This window comes from Xenopus laevis, chromosome 6S (assembly GCF_017654675.1).
Source record: "Xenopus laevis strain J_2021 chromosome 6S, Xenopus_laevis_v10.1, whole genome shotgun sequence".
NCBI classification, from domain to species: Eukaryota; Metazoa; Chordata; class Amphibia; order Anura; family Pipidae; genus Xenopus; species Xenopus laevis.
Genome location: NC_054382.1, coordinates 96060511 through 96078949, shown reverse-complemented (window position 1 = coordinate 96078949; position 18439 = coordinate 96060511). Strand labels below are relative to the sequence as shown.

Genomic DNA, 18439 nt, shown 5'->3' with positions numbered 1-18439 from the left:
TCAAATTATGCTCTTAAATACTCGTTTGTACGATATTTATAGCGCAAAAAAATTCAGAAACTTGAATGTAAAACGTTGCCATCTAAAAGATGCCAAGTTACTGTAGAAGTCAGTGGGAATTATTTATGGTAATTTTAAGGCTTTTTTATGCAAGTTTTTTTTTTTTTTTGACCCATTGAAAATGATAGGAATAGAAGAAATTAGGATAAGGATTATTAAGCATTAAATAAACAAGCATTACTTTTTTTTTTTAAATTAGAGCTTACTCAAAGTAGAAAAAACCTCTAACATTACACAACCTTGATATATAATTTTTGAATTTTGATATATAAACCCATTAGGGTTTTGATTCAGTCTGGCAGTGATTCTGTGGGGCTGATCCCTCGCGGTGATTCGGATTAATGGTGGGGGACATGTATTACCAGGTATTTGTAAAAATGCCAAAATATTCTACAGCGTTTTACAATAAATAGGTCTATACATCAAATAAAAAACACCAATAACCACTACAAGAGGTAAAGTAGGCCATGCCTGCTTAAAGATCAGTTTGATTTTGCTCTTCTAGACACACCTGAAAGCTGAGCTTGAAGATCAATTAAGGTGACTTTTGTGGTTAATGACTTTATTTGCTGTCCTGTATAGTCTAGGAACTATTTATTATACAGTGGCAGTCGCTGAGATGGCAGTTGTAGTCGTGCTGAACAGAACCATCTGGATAAATGAGACAGTTATTCTTTTCATCACACTTCCTTTATTAGCGAAGAGATACAATTTCATAAGGCCAGATAAAGCCACAGAAACAAGAGAAAGGCAAAAAGAGACAGTAAATATTTAAAGCAGTGAAAGAGAATAATGTTTATTATACTGAATCTCGTAAATGTTGTAGTCACATTTGTGTATCTGTAGAGTAGGTAGTACCCTGAAAGGATTAATAGAAAACAATAGTGAAAGATTATGAAACCAGTTTAACATTCTGCACCGTTTCTGTAATAATCAAGTTATTCTTGGGCCTATTTATTAAACCTCAAATTTTTCTGCTTGAGTTTCTAAAGGTGAATAACTACGTTTTTAGCGGATAATAACCAATAACCATGCATTTTTCAAGATATATTTTGCTCCAAAGTTGCTAAAAATCTGAATCGAAAAGACTCCAGCTAAAACCTGTCATGTAAAAGCCAATAGCAAATGTCCCTTTAACAATCGGAAGATGTTTCTTGCCTTTGTGATCTTCTAGAGTTCTGGGCTGGTTTTCATTCGATAATGCGAAAAAGTCGAGTTTTTCAAGCGACAACTAGAAAAAGTCATACAATTCCAGTGTAAAAAAAAGAAAAAGCCACATGATCCAATTTGATGAATGATTTTGTTGCAACCGACTTTTTACCCCCCTAAATGTATGAAAACCAGATGCCATGTGGCAGATACAAAACATCAAATATAAGGTTTGATTATGTAAAAAATAGTAAATAATATAATATAGAGACTCCATTTACTGCTACTGATCTTCAACAATATAGTTAGATATCATCCCCTGCTTTCATCTATGAAAGAGAAAAAAAGAAGTCATATTCCTTTGTTGGTTTGGTGTAAATGCAATGCTATAAGGTTGAAGTTATTTCCTCAATGTACAATTCACTAGTCTGCTGCTGCTTTCATGTCTTTTGTAGAGTAATCTGTGTTTGTACAGTAGATCCAGGCCGCCATTAGAAATCACGGGGCCCCGTACAACAACATTTTCGGGGCCCCACCACACCCACCCTGGTGCCCAAGCCCCGCCTCAGACCCCACCCGCTCCACCACACAGACGTCAGCGCTAAAAAAGTAACGAGGCCCCCTTATAAGTTTTAAAAAAAAAAAGAATTTGCGCCAGGGCCGCCCATAAAAGTTTTTTTTTAAAAAGTATTGGTGCCAGGGCCCCCCTTACAAGTAAAAAAAATTGGGGCCCTAAAAAATATTTTTAAAAAAAACATTGGTGCCAGGGCCCCCCATACAAGTTAAAAAAATTGGGGCCCAAAAAAAATGTTTTTTAAAAAAAAAACATTGGCACCAGGCCCCCGTTACAAGTTAAAAAAAAATTGGGGCCCCAAAAAATATTTTTTAAAAAAACATTGGTGCCAGGGCACCCCTTACAAGTTAAAAAAATTGGGGCCCCACATTTTTTTTAAAAAAAACATTGGTGCCTGGGGCGCCCTTACAAGTTAAAAAAATTGGGGCCCCCAAAAAAATATTTTTTTAAAAAAAACATTGGCGCCAGGGCCCCCCTTACAAGTTAAAAAAAAAATGGGGCCCCAAAAAATATTTTTAAAAAAAACATTGGTGCGAGGGACCCCCTTACAAGTTAAAAAAAATTGGGGCCCCCCAAAAAATATTTTTTAAAAAAACATTGGTGGCAGGGGCCTATAGAATGTTAAAATAATACATTGGTGGCCAGGGGATTAAAAAAAAACAAATTGTTCAGTAGAATTGAACTTGTGGCTTCAGGACTTCAACTTCGCCTCCTTTGTGACTTTGGTTCAATTTTGGCTGTTTTCGTAACTTCGGGTCTTTTCGCTGCTTCAGGACTTAAATTCCGACTGTTTTCGTGACTTCGGGTCTTTTCGCCACTTCGGCTTCGGCGATTTTCGTGGCTTCGGGTCTTTTTGCCGCTTTGGGAGATCGGCTGTTTGGCTTTTCAGCACTTCCTCATTTTCGGCTGGCCGCAGATCTTCATCACTGGCAAGGGGGGCCCGGCTCTTTCTAAACTGCAGCACTGCCGGGACCCCCTTCATGCCCGGGACACTTGTCCCCCCCCTGATGGCTGCCCTGAGTAGATCATGTTGGAGTATTTGCTTTCTGCATTTATGAATGAGCAAACCAGGAATATTGTCATTTATCCTTCATGTCTGTACAGAGCTATTTGCCAATAATTACAAGTACTGTATTATGTTATATGTTTAATTGGGAGTCCATTCCATCTGACCTAGTATATTACAGGTATTTTACAACTTCCACATACATAGGCACTATGTTCATGACTTAGAGCAGTCAGAGCTACATGGAATATAATTATATAAAACACTCAGTTTTCTCGAGTTTTGATAAAAATTTTCTCTATTTTTCTGTAAGTAATAGTGTGCCCCCAAAAGGCCAGGGGGGGTTCTGATGACGTGCAGTAGCTTATATAGAGGTACAGTGTCATATTCAGTTGAGTATTACGTTATCACTATACCTATGCTGGCATCAGGTTATAACGTGAAATGCAAAATGCCTGCACCCAAGTGGAGGTAATGATTTTGGGTGCAGGCAGCGCAGCAGAAGAGGAGGCGCGGGGCAGCGGTTTCTCGCCCTTCGTTATTCCACAGGGCTGCCCTCTTCTGCTGCACTGCAGCAGAATCACCTCTGTCATACCTACAGAAGAGAAGGGGAGCAGTGGGGCAGAGGATTCTCCACTAGTGGAGAATCTGTGTCATGTGGCCCTAATCTTACGGCACTTTTTGGCTATCCATGGACCCAATGACATAGTGTCATACCTGGGCTACAAGGCACAATATCTTTTAGCCTTATCTAATACGAGTCTCAATACAATAGAAGTCCTAGGGGATGTGGTAAGGCGCTTGGCCAGGCTACCAATTATACAGAGGCTTCTTAGGCAAAGCTACAATTGCTGGCTGAGCCAGTAATACCTTATCAGAAGCTTGGGTAAATAAAGTAAATGAAAAATAAACATACTCTCAGCTCTTAATATTTCCACTAGGTAAACATCAAGAAATGTAAAATGAGTAGGATGTCATTTAATGTGTAATTGATCTTGCCAAATGTGAGACTGCTAATCTGATCCTGAGTAAGAGGGTAAATGTATTTTCATGTGTTAACCCCCCCCCACACACACACACACAAATACACAGACCACACAGTTTTTTTTTACCTTGGTTGATAATCCTTTTAGGGAAAAACTGCACTGGCCCGGTGAAATAATTAACTGAGCCCCATGCCACCATCTTACTTTATTCCCAGATGTCCCCATCTTTGGCTTGCACCCAATTTTACTCTACTGTGCCTGCAAGTGTCGGTCAGGACTAGGGACACCTGAGAAAGGTAAGTAAAATGCCATTGTGACACTGATAGTTTTTTCCCAGCCTGGAGCAGCTTTTTCCGGCCCAGAGATAACACTTAGCAATTAGCTAAACTAACATATTGGCCCTAGTGAATCCAACCTTCCTTTTTACTATTGATTTTTTTACCAAAAACGCCACAAATTTGAATGTTTTAGGCAGTAACGTAACTAAGCAGCGTCTGGCCCATGTCCATTTTACTGTCCAACATTTGGAAAGTTTCCTCCTTAAGTGATACCAAGGTCAAAAATATATGAAAAAGTCTAATATCATCATGGGGTCAGCCCTAAATTCCGGGCACCTCTCTGTCTATAGAATTTTTGAAGAACTTACTTGCTGATTGAAGGCAGGTTATACAGAATGTTCTCTTACAAAGCAGTAATGAAACAAATACTACTGGTGATAGATTTTTTATTTTCTGTGTTTTGTAAGGAAGCACAGTACAAAACCATGTATTTTTTGGCAAATAAAAGTTATTTTATTATTCCAATTACAAGTGATATGATAGCAGGCTCCTTTACATTTATGCTAATAAGAAAATATGCCTTTTAAAGGTCTCATCTGTGTATTTTAAAGGCATAATCATCGAATAATTTCTCTTTTTAATTAGTGATGTTTGGATGGGTGGAGGGTTTTCCACAAAAGTGGGCTACTTTATTTCACCGTTGTAAGGTTTTCAAAGTACCAACTTACCAGAACATTTGCACTAGGGTTATTCAGTTTCAAAATTCTTGTCTGGGTTTTAGCATTGTGAAACACAACAAAGATTGTCCCAAGACTTCATAGCTCAGTGCACAATATCACAGCTCTACCCCATATCGGAAAGAATTACACTGCAGCACTCCGAATTGGTGAAAAAACGAGGCCCAGTCTTTGGCACAAATAAACACAGTTTTTTCACTGATTCTTTGTGAAGTATCCAGTACCCTTCCCTTGCAATCAATGCTACAAAACTCAGAGGTAAAGTAAAGCAACGTCAGTACCATTATTTCATATGGCTCTATCCCATGTATCACTGGTAGCAACTCAAGTTTGCACCTTTGTGCAGGTTGGTATTGTACATTGAAAACCTGCCACATTTGTACATGGATTTGCTACCACCAAGTTGAAGTAAAACTAAATTAACCTGCATGCATTGGCCAGGCCACATCAGTCATGGTAGTAGGTAACTGGCTTAGAAAATGTTAGGGATGAGTGTCACGAGGGCAGGCTCTTGGTGTGGTTGGTGCTTCCAGGTTCAAAAAGGTGCATTTTCACATTTTTGTGCCTACTTCTTGCAAATTTCAGCTCATATTTATCACCCCCAGCCCAGGAACTTTTTTTGCTTGCTTATGTTGCTTTCCAACTTTTTTTAAAATTTGAATATGGCACAAGGGTAAAAAAGGTTGGGGATCCCTTCTCTATGGCACCAAGCAGATGCATAACTACTGTGCTAGAAGGGGGTGTGATTCCCCTACAGGGGATAAAGCAAATCTTCCACCCCAGCCTGTGGGTCTGTACATAGGCCTCTGGCATCATGTATCATTTTTACTGGCCAAATGACAACTGCTCAGAGAAGAAGCCATGAAGGGAAAGGCATCAAAAGTGCTGGGACAAACGTAAGTGTGGAGACTAGTGATTCGTGAATTTATGCGACAGGCGCGAATTTGCTGCGAATTCCCGCAATTCGCCGCCGGCGAATAAATTTCACAAAACCACTGTGAAAATTAGCCAGCCCTAAATTCGCTGTTGTCATAAAAAAGGACGCCGACGTCGTTTTCGTGGGAAATTCACAATTTTTTCTGCGAAATGCCCCAAATTCGCCCGTCACTAATGGAGATGTTTACAAATAGATTGTGAACATGCGCTGAGGGAAATTGATAGATGCCAGTGTGTTTTCTGACTGTAGCTGTGGTGAAAATTTTACTTGTTAATCACGATTTTAGGATATGTTTGTAAGTGCAATATAAGTTATTTTTTAAAGGTTTTTAATGTTGCTGCCCCTTTTATTGTTCACAAAATAGATAAGGAAGGCTCTAAGGAAGTTTTTAACGTGGATGAGTGTCATTACATGCATTGATCTAATATGATTTTTGTGAGTATAATGGGACACCAGAACTAATGCGCAGATTGGAGTGGTTCAGTCTCAATTACTAGAACTTAACTTTATTTCTTATTGCAATCACTTTAATCATGTTTTGAAGCATGTGTAGCACTTTTAAGGGCATTTATTCACTGCTTTATGGGTTCTCAAAATCGGTTTGGGAACCAATATTCTGACACTGTATGAGAGTGTTTGTGGCACAAGGTGTGTGATTTTTTCAAGAAAGCTAAACTATAATCATTTTTCTATCTTGTTTTTTTTCCATGACGTTCAATTTTTGAGCTTTCCTGTGTTGTGGAACAGGAGACAACTTGAGGTAAAAAAGATACAGTTTATTTGACACGAGCTACGTGGATTCTGAACTTACTAAGAGTCAGAAACCCGAGAAAAGAAATCATAAACTTGGGAACAGTAGACAATGAAACTTTCGTGCATAAAAGGGCCGTTACCATTATGAGAGAATACAGAAATCACTTGACAGCACAGAAAAAGACAGAACTGTCCATAAAACCAATGAGATGGTTCTTCCTCAAGGTCAAGGTGATAATAACCAAGCTAGCTTGAGAACAGAATCCATCCAAGTCAGGGGAGCTCCCGGGTAATTGTGCATACACAGAGCTTTTATTCTTTTTCACCAGTGACATGAATTTGGAAATTTATGCCAAAGGTATCGTATAATTTTTACTGATCAAATGGCAGCCATAGTATCAATACAATAATCTCAATTAATTCTCTGCATAGTGATCCTGACATATCTAGGTTTATGGAATTTAAGGCATCATTGGAGTCCCAAAATTCCTGTGCAGTTAATGTGTTAGTCCGAGTGGAACCAACAGGAGCTTTTTTCTCTCTTTGCTTCTCCACCTGCCCATTCACCCACCACCAAGATGAAAATGTTCAGTCTGGACAGACCAAACATGACCCAAAAAAAGCATGGTGACATTGGTGTGAGTCTGCCTGCCCTGATATATACTCTATCTCCAGTCAGCCTTATGTCCGGCTTTAGAATCCCCTGCAAGATTTCAGTGTGTGTTCATTATAAACATTCCCACAAGCAGTGCTCAATGGCAGACAAAACCGACACCTTTGTGAGCCTGTTATTGCCCTTGAGCACCTCCACTCAAAATACTCTCCGAGGCAGGGACAAGATGATATAACTTGTGCAAAGGTTCCTTACCCTTAAAGGGGTTGCTCACCTTTAAATTGATGATGTAGAGCAGTGATCTCCAGCCAGTGGTTTGTGAGTTGCTCAAAGCAGATGCTTATTTTTGAATTCCAGGCTTGAAGGCAAGTTTTTGTTGCATAAAAGCCAGATGTTCTGCCAAACAGAGTCTCCTGTAGACTGCAAGTCCACATAGGATCTAACAAGTAGTCAATCACAGCTCTTATTTGACACCCACAGGGACTATTTTCATGCTTGTGTTGCTCTCCAACTCCTTTTACATCTAAGGGGCAGATTTATCAAAGGTTGAGGTGAATTTTCGAATGAAAAAAATTTAAATTCTGAGCTATTTTGTGTGTACTTCAACTAGGGAATAATTCAAATTTGATTAAAGAATTCAAAAATTCGAATATCAAAATGTATCATGTACTGTCTCTTTAAAAATTCGACTTCGACCATTCGCCATCTAAAACCTGCCAAATTGCTGTTTTAGCCCATGGGGGACCTCCTAGAACCTATTTGGAGTCAATTGGTGGACTTTTGGGGAAAACTTTGAATCTAATTTGATAGAATGCGCTATTCCTTCGATTCGTATGATTTGAATTCGGCCGAATACGGACCTATTCGATCGAAAAGAACCTATTCGACCAAAAAAAAACAAAAAAACTTTGACTTAATTTCGGTTGGTCTTTTTGAATTCGAATTTCAACGTTTTTTCAATTCGAAATTCGACCCTTGATAAATATGCCTCCAAATGTTGCTCATCTGTAAAAAAGGTTTTGGATCTCTGATGTAGAGTAGACATTCTGAGGCAATTTGCAGTAGGTTTTACATTTTTATTTGAATTTTTTTTGGTTATTTAGCTGTTGGTTCAGAAGCTCTCCAATTTGCAGTTTCAGCAATCTGGTTGCTAGGGTCTGAATTACCCTAGCAGCCAGGTCTCCGATGAAGTATGTCTATACGAAACGCGTCAGACCATAAACTGATGTAATTCTTTTTTAACCGATGTTTAAATAAAAGTAATTTTTTACTGAAAAGTTGAAGCGACCAATCTGTGACCCTGGAAGTGCGCTCCCATACTTTGGGATTCTACACGGCTGATTGTTTCCTTAGCGACGGACTCGGGGCGGCAGCACCCGGGACACATTACCGAAAGGGTAAGCCTATCTGTATAACTTTACATGCAAGAAATATTGTGGACATAAGGTCTTTTTCTCCCCTTTTTGTTTGGGGCACCAATAAGAGCAGGGTTCGGGGCATATTGCACTCGAACCACTACATTAGAACGGTGAGCTAACTAAAAACACTGGAAATGTGTGATGAACTGAATAGATAGAGCTTATAGAAAAACTTATAGATTCCTCGTATTGGATGCATGGTGTAACATTGTTTGTGAGAACTGATTTGAATAGTAGACTGGAATATGAGAGTCCCTGAATAGAAAGATGCCTAATAAAAAGTAGCAATAACACATGAATTTGTAGCCTGACAGAGCATTTGTTTTTAAGATGGGGGTCAGTGACCCCCATTTGAAAGTTGGAAAATATATAAAATAAGGAAGAGCAAAAGAAAAGTTGCTTAGAATTGGCCATTCTACAACATACTGAAAGTTAACTTAAAGGTAATCCTTTAATGAAAGTGGCGGCTACAATAAGGAGTTCAGCGAGGTAGAATAGAATGATTTGCTGCCGGTCGTTATGCTGGTTATATGGAGGATGGCTCTGGCAGAGACAAAGTAGAATAAAGCCATTATAAAGTGAGTTTCGTGCTGCTTCCCCATCACCCTGTCCCCTGATACAGTATATTCGCCTATAGTGTGTCTGTAGCAGCAGCAGCCGCCGCCTCCCCCGGGCACAGACTGTCTCCAGAGCCGCCGCCGCCTCCACGTCCTGCTCCAGCCCCTCCTCCCGGTCTGTGAAGGTCATTACACGGAGCCAGTCGCGGTCCAATATAGCGCATGCGCCCGGGCCCAGGGACTGGCACAGCAGCGAGGGAGAGAAAGGCGGCACAGGCTCGTATGCTGAGCAGGGAGGGCACAGAAAAGAAACATGGCGAGGATGCCAGTCAGCGGGGACTGCACGGCCGATACAAACCACCTGCCTGCGCCTCCTCGGGCCGCCCAGCACCGCCTGCAGCCGGGTAGCGCTGGAGAAGAGGAGGAGGAAGAGGAGGATGATGATGATGAGATCCAGGAGGTACAGATCACTGGGGAGGAGGAGGAGGACGAGCTGCTGCTGCTGGAGGAGGATGAGGATGATCTGGAGGATGACATGCAGCTGGAATGGGACCCCGAGGAGCCGGACGTCTTGCTGGATCCCCCCTACACTCGCGCCCCCCCGTGTCTCTCTGCCCAGCGCCCCCCACTCACGGCCAAAGCGCGTTCCGCCACGGCGGTAGAGGAGGATGTGTTGCTGCAGTTCGGCGCTACAGGGGGAGGTGGGGACGAGGGAGGAGGATGCGCCCTGGGGTCCCCACTAGAGCGCCCGGAGCGCGCACGGCTGAGCGAGAATACCCGGCTTGCCACCCGCTATGCGGTGCGGATCTTTCGCGAGTACCTGAGCGAGAAGTCGCAGAGCCCGGACTTTGAGAGTATGGACAAGGAGGCGCTGTGCCGGGTCTTGCGCTCGTTCTACGCGGAGGCGCGATCCAAGAGTGGCCAGTTGTACAGCAAGTCTTCCCTGATCAGCATCCGCTCCTCTCTCAACCGCTATCTCAATGAGCCCCCTTATTGCCGCACGCTCGACCTCACCAAGGACCCGGAGCTGCGCAGCGCTAACTTGACGCTAGCTGCTGTCATCCGCAAACTGGAGGAGCAGGGAGCCGGACCAGTGGTGCAGAAGCAGGCGATCACCAGGGCAGACTTGAGGAAACTCTACACTTCTTGCGTCTTCAGTTCCTCCACCCCATTTGGACTTCTCAACAAAGTCTGGTTTGAGACCTGCATGTACTTTTGCACCAGGGGCAGGGAGAACCAGAGGGAGCTGGAAGAGGATTCCTTTGGCCTGGCCATGGACGAGGATGGGCGCCGCTTTGTCTACTTTAAGGCGTTGGGCCCCTATCACAAGTCACGTTCATCATCCTGGGGTAAGAAGCGCAGTTGCCCTGGAGGCAGCGCTATGGAGAGCGATGAGGAGAACCTGCCCCGCATGTATGAGACTGGCACTGAATTCTGCCCCTATGCCAGCTTTGTAAAGTATCTGTCCAAGCGCAACCCGCTGTGTAAAGCGTTCTTCCAAAGGCCACGGGATCATGGGAGTGAATCCGACGTCACCTGGTACGAGAACAAAGCCATTGGCAAGAACTTATTGGGTACCAGAATGCAAATGTTGTCCAAAGCAGCCAAACTGTCTAAAACATATACCAACCATTGCATTGGGGCGGTCTCAGTGGCCACGCTCAACAGCATCGCTGGCATTGGCACCAAGCTTGGGCCTCCATATCTTGCAGATAGCCTTAATGGATCTAGACATAGGCCAGTTATGCCTGGAAATACTTTCATCCTACCTAAACCTACAGGCCGCCTTCCAGAGGCCAAAACTGCAGCCGCCAAGCGGTCACTAAATAGTTCAGCCCAGTCAGTTTATGCATCTGGTGACATGTGCAGCCCTCCTTCACCCAAACGGCTGTGCCTCAGGCCTCCTGACCCATCTGACTGTGTGCATGTTGTCTCTGTCAAGAGTGACCCTCAGCCGTCCTGCCCAGAAACCAATGGCCACATGGTGCTTGCGGCCTCCCCTGCTGTCACATCCCCTTCTGTGATGTCCCCAGTCCAGGTAACTAAAGGCAAAGCTATGTATGTGTTCTATGCTGTCCTACACTGCATCAGAGCTTCTTACTCAAGCCTAAGGTTTTTTATGTAACCAAAAATGTAAAATAAGTAAACCATGGGGTAGATTTATCAAAGAGTGAAGTTAGAGATCTCCACAGTCTCTCCATTCATTTCTATGGGATTTTAAAAAGGTGTATTTATCAAATGGTGAACTTTCACTATCACCCTTTGATAAATACGCCTTTAAAAATCCCATAGAAATATACGGAGAGTGGCAGTATTTCACTCTGCAGTGGAGATCTCTAACTTCACTCTTTGATAAATCTACCCTATATGTTTAAACCTTTTCCAAAAATATCAGGAACCTTCCTAATTTTTGATCGCTTTCCTGATCCAAAAATCCATGCAATTCAGTGATATTGACATTACTTATGACACCCAAATGCACCGAGTGCTGGGTATTATGGCCTTCCAGTTGTGATTTCTATTTTCTTCTTAAAGGAATCTTCAGTGTAAAAATAAAAACTGGGTAAATAGATAGGCTGTGCAAAATAAAACATGTTTCTAATCTAGTTAGTTAGCCAAAAATGTAATGTATAAAGGCTGGAGTGACTGGATGTCTAACATAATAGCCAGAACACTACTTCCTGCTTTTTAGCTCTCTTGGTTTCCACTGATTGGTTACCGGGCAGTAACCAATCAGAGACTTGAGGGGGGCCACATGGGTCATAACTGTTGCTTTTGAATCTGAGCTGAATGCTGAGGATCAATTGGAAACTCACTGAACCGTTATGTCCCATGTGCCCCCTCTTCAAATCACTGACTAACTCAGAGTTAGAGAGCTGAAAAGCAGGAAGTTGTGTTGTGTTCTGTTATGTTAGACATCCAGTCACTCCAGCCTTTATACATTACATTTTAGTTAACTAATTCTATTGGACACATTTTTTATATGCATATACTATCTATTTACCCAGTTTTTATTTTTACACTGAACTGTTCCTTTGTTATAGCCAATAACATAGGGGCCAAAGGGCAAACGCTGTTCTGTAAGCTAAACAATAGTTCCCTGGAAAGGATATTGTTGCTTGGAAAGGGCAAGTTAGTGCTCAGGTAAATACATTTACTGGAATTATGGCAGTTGCTGGTGCCTGATGTGTTCCAGACAGCATGTAGAGTAAGTATATTGTGTGTACAGTAGGTGAGCTTTATGTAACATAGATAAATTGTGACTTAAAGGACAATAAAACCCAGTGCAGTATAGTAAAGTTGGAAAAAAGACTATACTGCACATGCACAGCCTCGGGAGTTGCAATGCTTTAATGAAAAGTACCCCAGACTGGTGTGTTCTTTATAGAAGAGGCGCACTGGGTCATGGGCCCAGCACAACAATTCGAGGGTGACTAACAAACTAGAAACCTGCAGTGACTTTGGTTTTCACTGTCCTTCAAACAAGTGCTATTTTGGATTGAGTTACAGGTATGGGATCCATTATCCAGAAACTTGCTATCCAGAAATATCCAAATTTTGTCAAGGTCATCTCCCATAGACTCCATTTTAATCAAATAACTCACATTTTAAACAGCATTTCCCTTTTCTCTGTAAGAATAAAACAGTGACCTGTACTTTATCACAACTAAGATATAATTAATCCTTATGGGATACAAAACAATGCTACTGGGTTTAAATGAATGTTTCTTTAATTTTTTAGTAGACTCAAAGTATGGAGATCCAAAGTCCGGGAAAGATCATTTGCATAATAGGTCCCGTACTTGTACTAAACATTATGGAGACAAAGTGCCCCAAAACTCTTTCCGTGCCATTATCCTTAGTCTTTTTAAAAATATATAGTAATGTTTGGAATCAAACTCCCTGGGTTTTTGAGTTCTGGTTACGTGTTAAGTTACGCTGAGTGACGCCAAAAGTCGTCTTTATGCTGCAGTGGTGTAAACAAAAGACGTGGAGGTAGATGATCACTGATCTTGCTGTGATACTTGATCTGTAATAGCCAGGAGAGGAAAGGAGAAAGCCATATCTGTCCCATGATTACTGGGAAATTACATTTCAGTGGCCTGTCATTTTACTTGACATGATTTTTATTGGTCGTCATCCACATCTGAATTCATATCAAATTCTAATGCAGAAGTATCAGTATATTTTATACTGTTGCTATCGGCATGTTCTCCCTTTCACATATTTTATACTGTTGCTTTATACTGAGCCCATCGTTTGTTATCTTTGTGCATGTTTTGACTTTTTACATTACAGATCTATTGCAGACTAATTCGATTTTAGTTTAGGACAAATTATCAGTGTTGGAATGTTTGTTAAAAGTACTGAAATAATAATAGTTCTGGAATTTTGGGGGTGTAATATTAAAGAAAATGGGAAAATTCTACTCTTAGGGGGACAATTGAACCGTGGAACTTTGGTCTGGGCCCATTTCCTTTAAAGTGGCCCTGACTGGCATAGGTAGTATATGAGTATAGTTGCCTAATGTTCATGTACATTTACAAGCAGTACTGGCTTTAGGTCCCTTGTGTAGGTTGGACTTGGAGAGTGAGTGAACGATATGAAAGTTTGAAGAGCAAATCTACCTACTTACAAACAATCAAACCCCTCAGTTTAACAGGAGGCATTTAAGCCTTCTAAAAAAAAACAGATTTTTAAAAGGGTATAATCATGGGATAAAGGTGTTCTTTAAAGGGATACTGTCATGGGAAAACATTTTTTTCAAAATGAATCAGTTAATAGTGCAAACAGATTTGTTTATATTCCATTTTGAAATCTGGCATGGGGCTAGACATATTATCAATTTCCCAGCTGCCCCATTTCATGTGACTTGTACTCTGATAAACTTTAGTCACTCTTTACTGCAAGTTGGAGTGATATCACACCCCTCCCTTTCCCCCCCAGCAGCCAAACAAAAGAACAATGGGAAGGTAACCAGATAGCAGCTCCCTAACGCAAGATAACAGCTGCCTGGTAGATCTAAGAACAACACTCAATAGTGAAAACCCATGTCTCACTGAGACACATTCAGTTACATTGAGAAGGAAAAACAGCAGCCTGCCAGAAAGCATTTCTCTCCTAAAGTGCAGGCACAAGTCACATGACCAGGGGCAGCTGGGAAATTGACAAAATGTCTAGCCCCATGTCAGATTTCAAAATTGAATATAAAAAAATCTGTTTGCTCTTTTGAGAAATGGATTTCAGTACAGAATTCTGCTGGAGTAGCACTATTAACTGGTGGGTTTTGAAAAAAAACATGTTTTCCGATGACAGGATCCCTTTAAGAACAATGATTTCCATTGACCTGCATGTTAGTCAGACCCATGTTGAAACTATGCAGAGCGTCAGTAGGTTCAGAGAAGTATTTCGCCACTTTGTTTTGCCGTACTGTTCGAGTTTTAATTTAATTTCGCTGCCGCTTTTTTTTTTTTTTCCATATCTTTTTCCTGTTTCAAATACTACATTTCAGACTAACTAAACCACATATCTTGTGTGCCAAATCACCAGCAGGGATGTATGAATTGGTGCACAGTCTAAGAAATGTGTTGTGTTTGATTGAAAATGTAGCTGTTGCATGCGCACACTGATTCTATTGTTTTTGTCTAAAAACTAATTATTTCACTTTGGCAATTCTCTTTCCTGTGCATGGATTGGCATTCACAGGTTCTACTTTTGTAGATAAACTTTATAAAACTTGTACCTGCAGATATGGCATGTGTATGTATAAGGTTAATTATGCCAGCAATGTGTACATTTTGAAGAAATAACACATTTTTTTTTCGCTTTGGTAACACTTAAAAGGACAGTACATACACATATATATATATTTATATATATAAGTGCCTGCACACTAATCTGGTAATTTACGATCTTAGACATACAACCACAATTTGGAGTAAAAAATTCCCGGACCAGCACCTCCCTTTCGTTATGTGTCCTTTTTTATTAATATACACAAGTTAATTTGGCTTACACATAAGCAAAATTATATTATGAAGGGGCAATATCTATGCACTGGAAGTCTAATTACCTACCAGGACCAAACATGAAGTAGCTTTAATTTCCCTGTTTAGCTCAAGAAATGTGGTTAGAACGATAGGCAAAACAAGCCCTAATCATCAAGGCCGGAACTAGGGATAGGCAGAGTAGGCACGTGCCTAGGGCACAAAGCTGGGGGGGCACCTGGCATGTACCTTCTCTGTTGCCTACCCCATGTCCGGTCCCCTCTCTCCCTGACTGTCGCTGAATTTTCTTCATCTTTTGCTCTGCTGCGCATGTGCACGCTCCATTTTTGTGAATTGCAATACATCAGTGTATATAATTAACATACAGATAAGTTAAGTAAAACAAGAGGGCCCTTTCCAGAAGAGCTTATAATCTAAGGATGGGGCATTTTCAAAAGACAGAAACAGTGAACAGTGACCTATTTTTCTCATGGGCAAACTGGTGCTGCTTTGCATGTTTCAAGCCAAAGGCTTCAAAAGAGGATGAAGTGATCAGTAAGTAATACTATTATGCATTAGATGTGTCACATCTTTAATGGGATACTGTCATGGGAAAAAAATGTTTTTTTTTTCCAAAATGCATCAGTTAATAGTGATGATCAAGCAGAATTCTGCACTGAAATCCGTTTCTCAAAAATGCAAACAGATATTTTATTTTGAAATCTGACATGGGGCTAGACATATCGTCAGTTTCCCAGGTGCCCCCAGTCATGTGACTTGTGCTCTGATAAACGTCAGTCACTCTTTTCTGCTGTACTGCAAGTTGGAGTGATATCACCCCCCTCCTTCCTTCCCAGCAGCCTAACAACAGAACAATGGGAAGGTAACCAGATAGCAGCTCCCTAACACAAGATAACAGCTGCCTGGTAGATCATCACTCAATAGTAAAATCCAGGTGCCACTGCAACACATTCAGTTACATTAAAGTGGGAGAAATAATAGCCTGCCAGAAAGCAGTTCCATCCTCTAGTGCTGGTTTATTCTGAAAGCACATGACCAGGCAAAATGACCTGAGATGGCTGCCTACACACCAATATTACAACTAAAAAAATACACTTGCTGGTTCAGGAATTAAATTTTATATTGTAGAGTGAATTATTTGCAGTGTAAACAGTGTAATTTAGAAATAAAAACTACACCATAAAAATCATGACAGAATCCCTTTAAAGAGTTGTCAGACAGTTGTCAGGTGGCTAAATCCCAAGTATTAATTTTGTGGATTTCTTTTGTGCAAATGTATTTTATAAGGAAAAAAAATCTGAGCATCATATCTTTTTCTTAATTTTTTTTCTCGCAAAACAGTAATGTGAAATGTTATTTTGTTACTAGGGTCACTGCCACCTGCAACCAAAAAGCAGACTAAGGGGTCTATTTATGATGCTGTGTTTAAAAACATCAACCAAATAACACTACACATCACCATTTGATCAACAGGCATTGCTGTGTAAAACACAGCAGATTTATAAAGCTTTGTGTCCATTTTCGGCGTAAAGGCTTTCCATGTAAAATTCTAGCAAAAAAGGCAAACGGCTGCTTGAATTTATTGTGTAAAAAATAGTGATCATCCATTGAAAAAAATATATTTTTGGGGGGAGGAAATTGAATTACTGCCTGAATTTTTCCTATTGACTTTAATGGATAAATAAATATAATAAAGTTAAGTATGCACATAAAATATGGTGATTGGGTGGTGTAAAACAAAATACACTTTTGTTTTATATATTCAAATTTATTTTACACCATTATTATATGCCGCTATATATATATATTATATGCCATTTTCCCTACGTAAATGATTTTACACAGCATGACCAAAAGACCCCTAAATGTGAGGTAAAATAGTTAGTTATTATATACTATATACTATTGGTTATTTAATTCACACCTATTGCTGCCACTGGTGTATAATTAAGCACATAGCCATTTAATCTCCAGCAGCAACTTTTGGCTGTGACATTGACTGTACTGAAGAGCTCAGAGTGATCATTATAGAATATGAATATGATTCAGTTACAACTTCCCCAGTCAACTGCAAGTGAAGTTATAGTGTGTTGGAAACTTCTAGGAGCAGCAACAGTTCAGTCATGTCCTAAGTTGGAACACTCACAGCCAAGTTCCAAACTGTCTGAGAACGAACTTTATGAGTCTGGGCTTGGGCGATGCTAGGAGAACACTACCTGCCTGACTATGTAAATGCTAACTGTAAAGTATTATGTTGAAGGAATAAGTATTTAGAGCTATTTTTCATTGTTTGGGCTAGGGTCCCTGTTTCCAATAAATTAAATTCCTCCTTTGCCCAATGCCTCCTGCATTGAGAGAAGAGCTTTGGGAAGGCCCTGTCCTATTTTAGCATGATAAAGCATTGATGCACGAGGCAAAGTTCTACATGGAATTTCCATGAGACTGCAATGGAAAGAAATGATTGGCATGCACAGAGCCCATAACTGGGTGAATGAACTGGACTGTAAGTCCGAAGTAAAATCTGAATTCTCCAAAATGTAGTGGAAAGCCTACCCAGAAAAGAAGAGGCTCTTAGAAAGGCATCAGGAGTACCGTACTTTGGTTGTTTATTACACAGTGCACATGGAACATAAACAACTCATTTATGAAGCACAGGGGAACCGATTTAAGATGATGTTGGATGAAATTATTCCCTACTTTTTTCACTTTGCACAGGTAATTTCCCTTTACCAATTTCAAAACCACAATCTATCTATCTATCTATCTATCTATCTATCTATCTATCTATCTATCTATCTATCTATCATCGTCTGTTTATCTGTCTGTCTGTCTATCTATCTATCTATCTATCTATCTATCTATCTATCTATCTATCTATCTATCTATCATCGTCTATCTGTCTGTCTGTCTGTCTGTCTATCTATCTATCTATCTATCTATCTATCTATCTATCTATCTATCTATCGTCTATCTATCATCTATCTATCTATCTATCTATCTATCTATCTATCTATCTATCTATCTATCTATCTATCTATCTATCTATCTCTCTCTCTCTCTCTCTCTCTCTCTCTCTCTCTCTCTCTCTCTCTCTCTATCTATCTATCTATCTATTGCTCTCTCTCTCTATCTATCTATAATCTATCTATCTAGTGGGTTTTTGATTGGCACATATTCTCACATGTGTAGCAGTCAGATGTGTAGCAGCCCAAATGCCGCCGCCCTTGAGCGCAATAGCGCAATTCGACTCGTAAAGTTACAAGAGGTGGCTTTTTGCCACCCCTTGTAACTGGCCACTCGCTGCCATCTGAGGCCCTAGTTGCAGTGTCTATAATTGTTGTAAATGACCTTATAAATTTGGAT

At 40.5% G+C, this 18439-nt stretch overlaps 1 protein-coding gene across 3 annotated transcripts in view; it reads left to right on the top strand.

Annotated features, from left to right (window-relative positions):
* The window catches only part of LOC108719725 (BTB/POZ domain-containing protein KCTD1), a 72115-nt gene that overhangs the window by 22579 nt on the left and 31097 nt on the right, over window positions 1–18439 (top strand). The window contains exon 2 of one of the 3 annotated variants that reach the window (XM_041567857.1): window positions 3991–4071. The exons of 1 other annotated variant lie outside the window; for it this stretch is intronic. Coding sequence is in view for 1 of the 2 variants with exons in the window: in XM_041567855.1 (XP_041423789.1) it covers window positions 9382–11106 (1725 nt within the window). In the remaining variant the exon portion in view is untranslated. Of the gene's footprint in view, window positions 1–3990; window positions 4072–8979; window positions 11107–18439 lie in introns of those variants that run through there. One more of the 3 variants, XM_041567855.1, reaches the window with a different exon arrangement.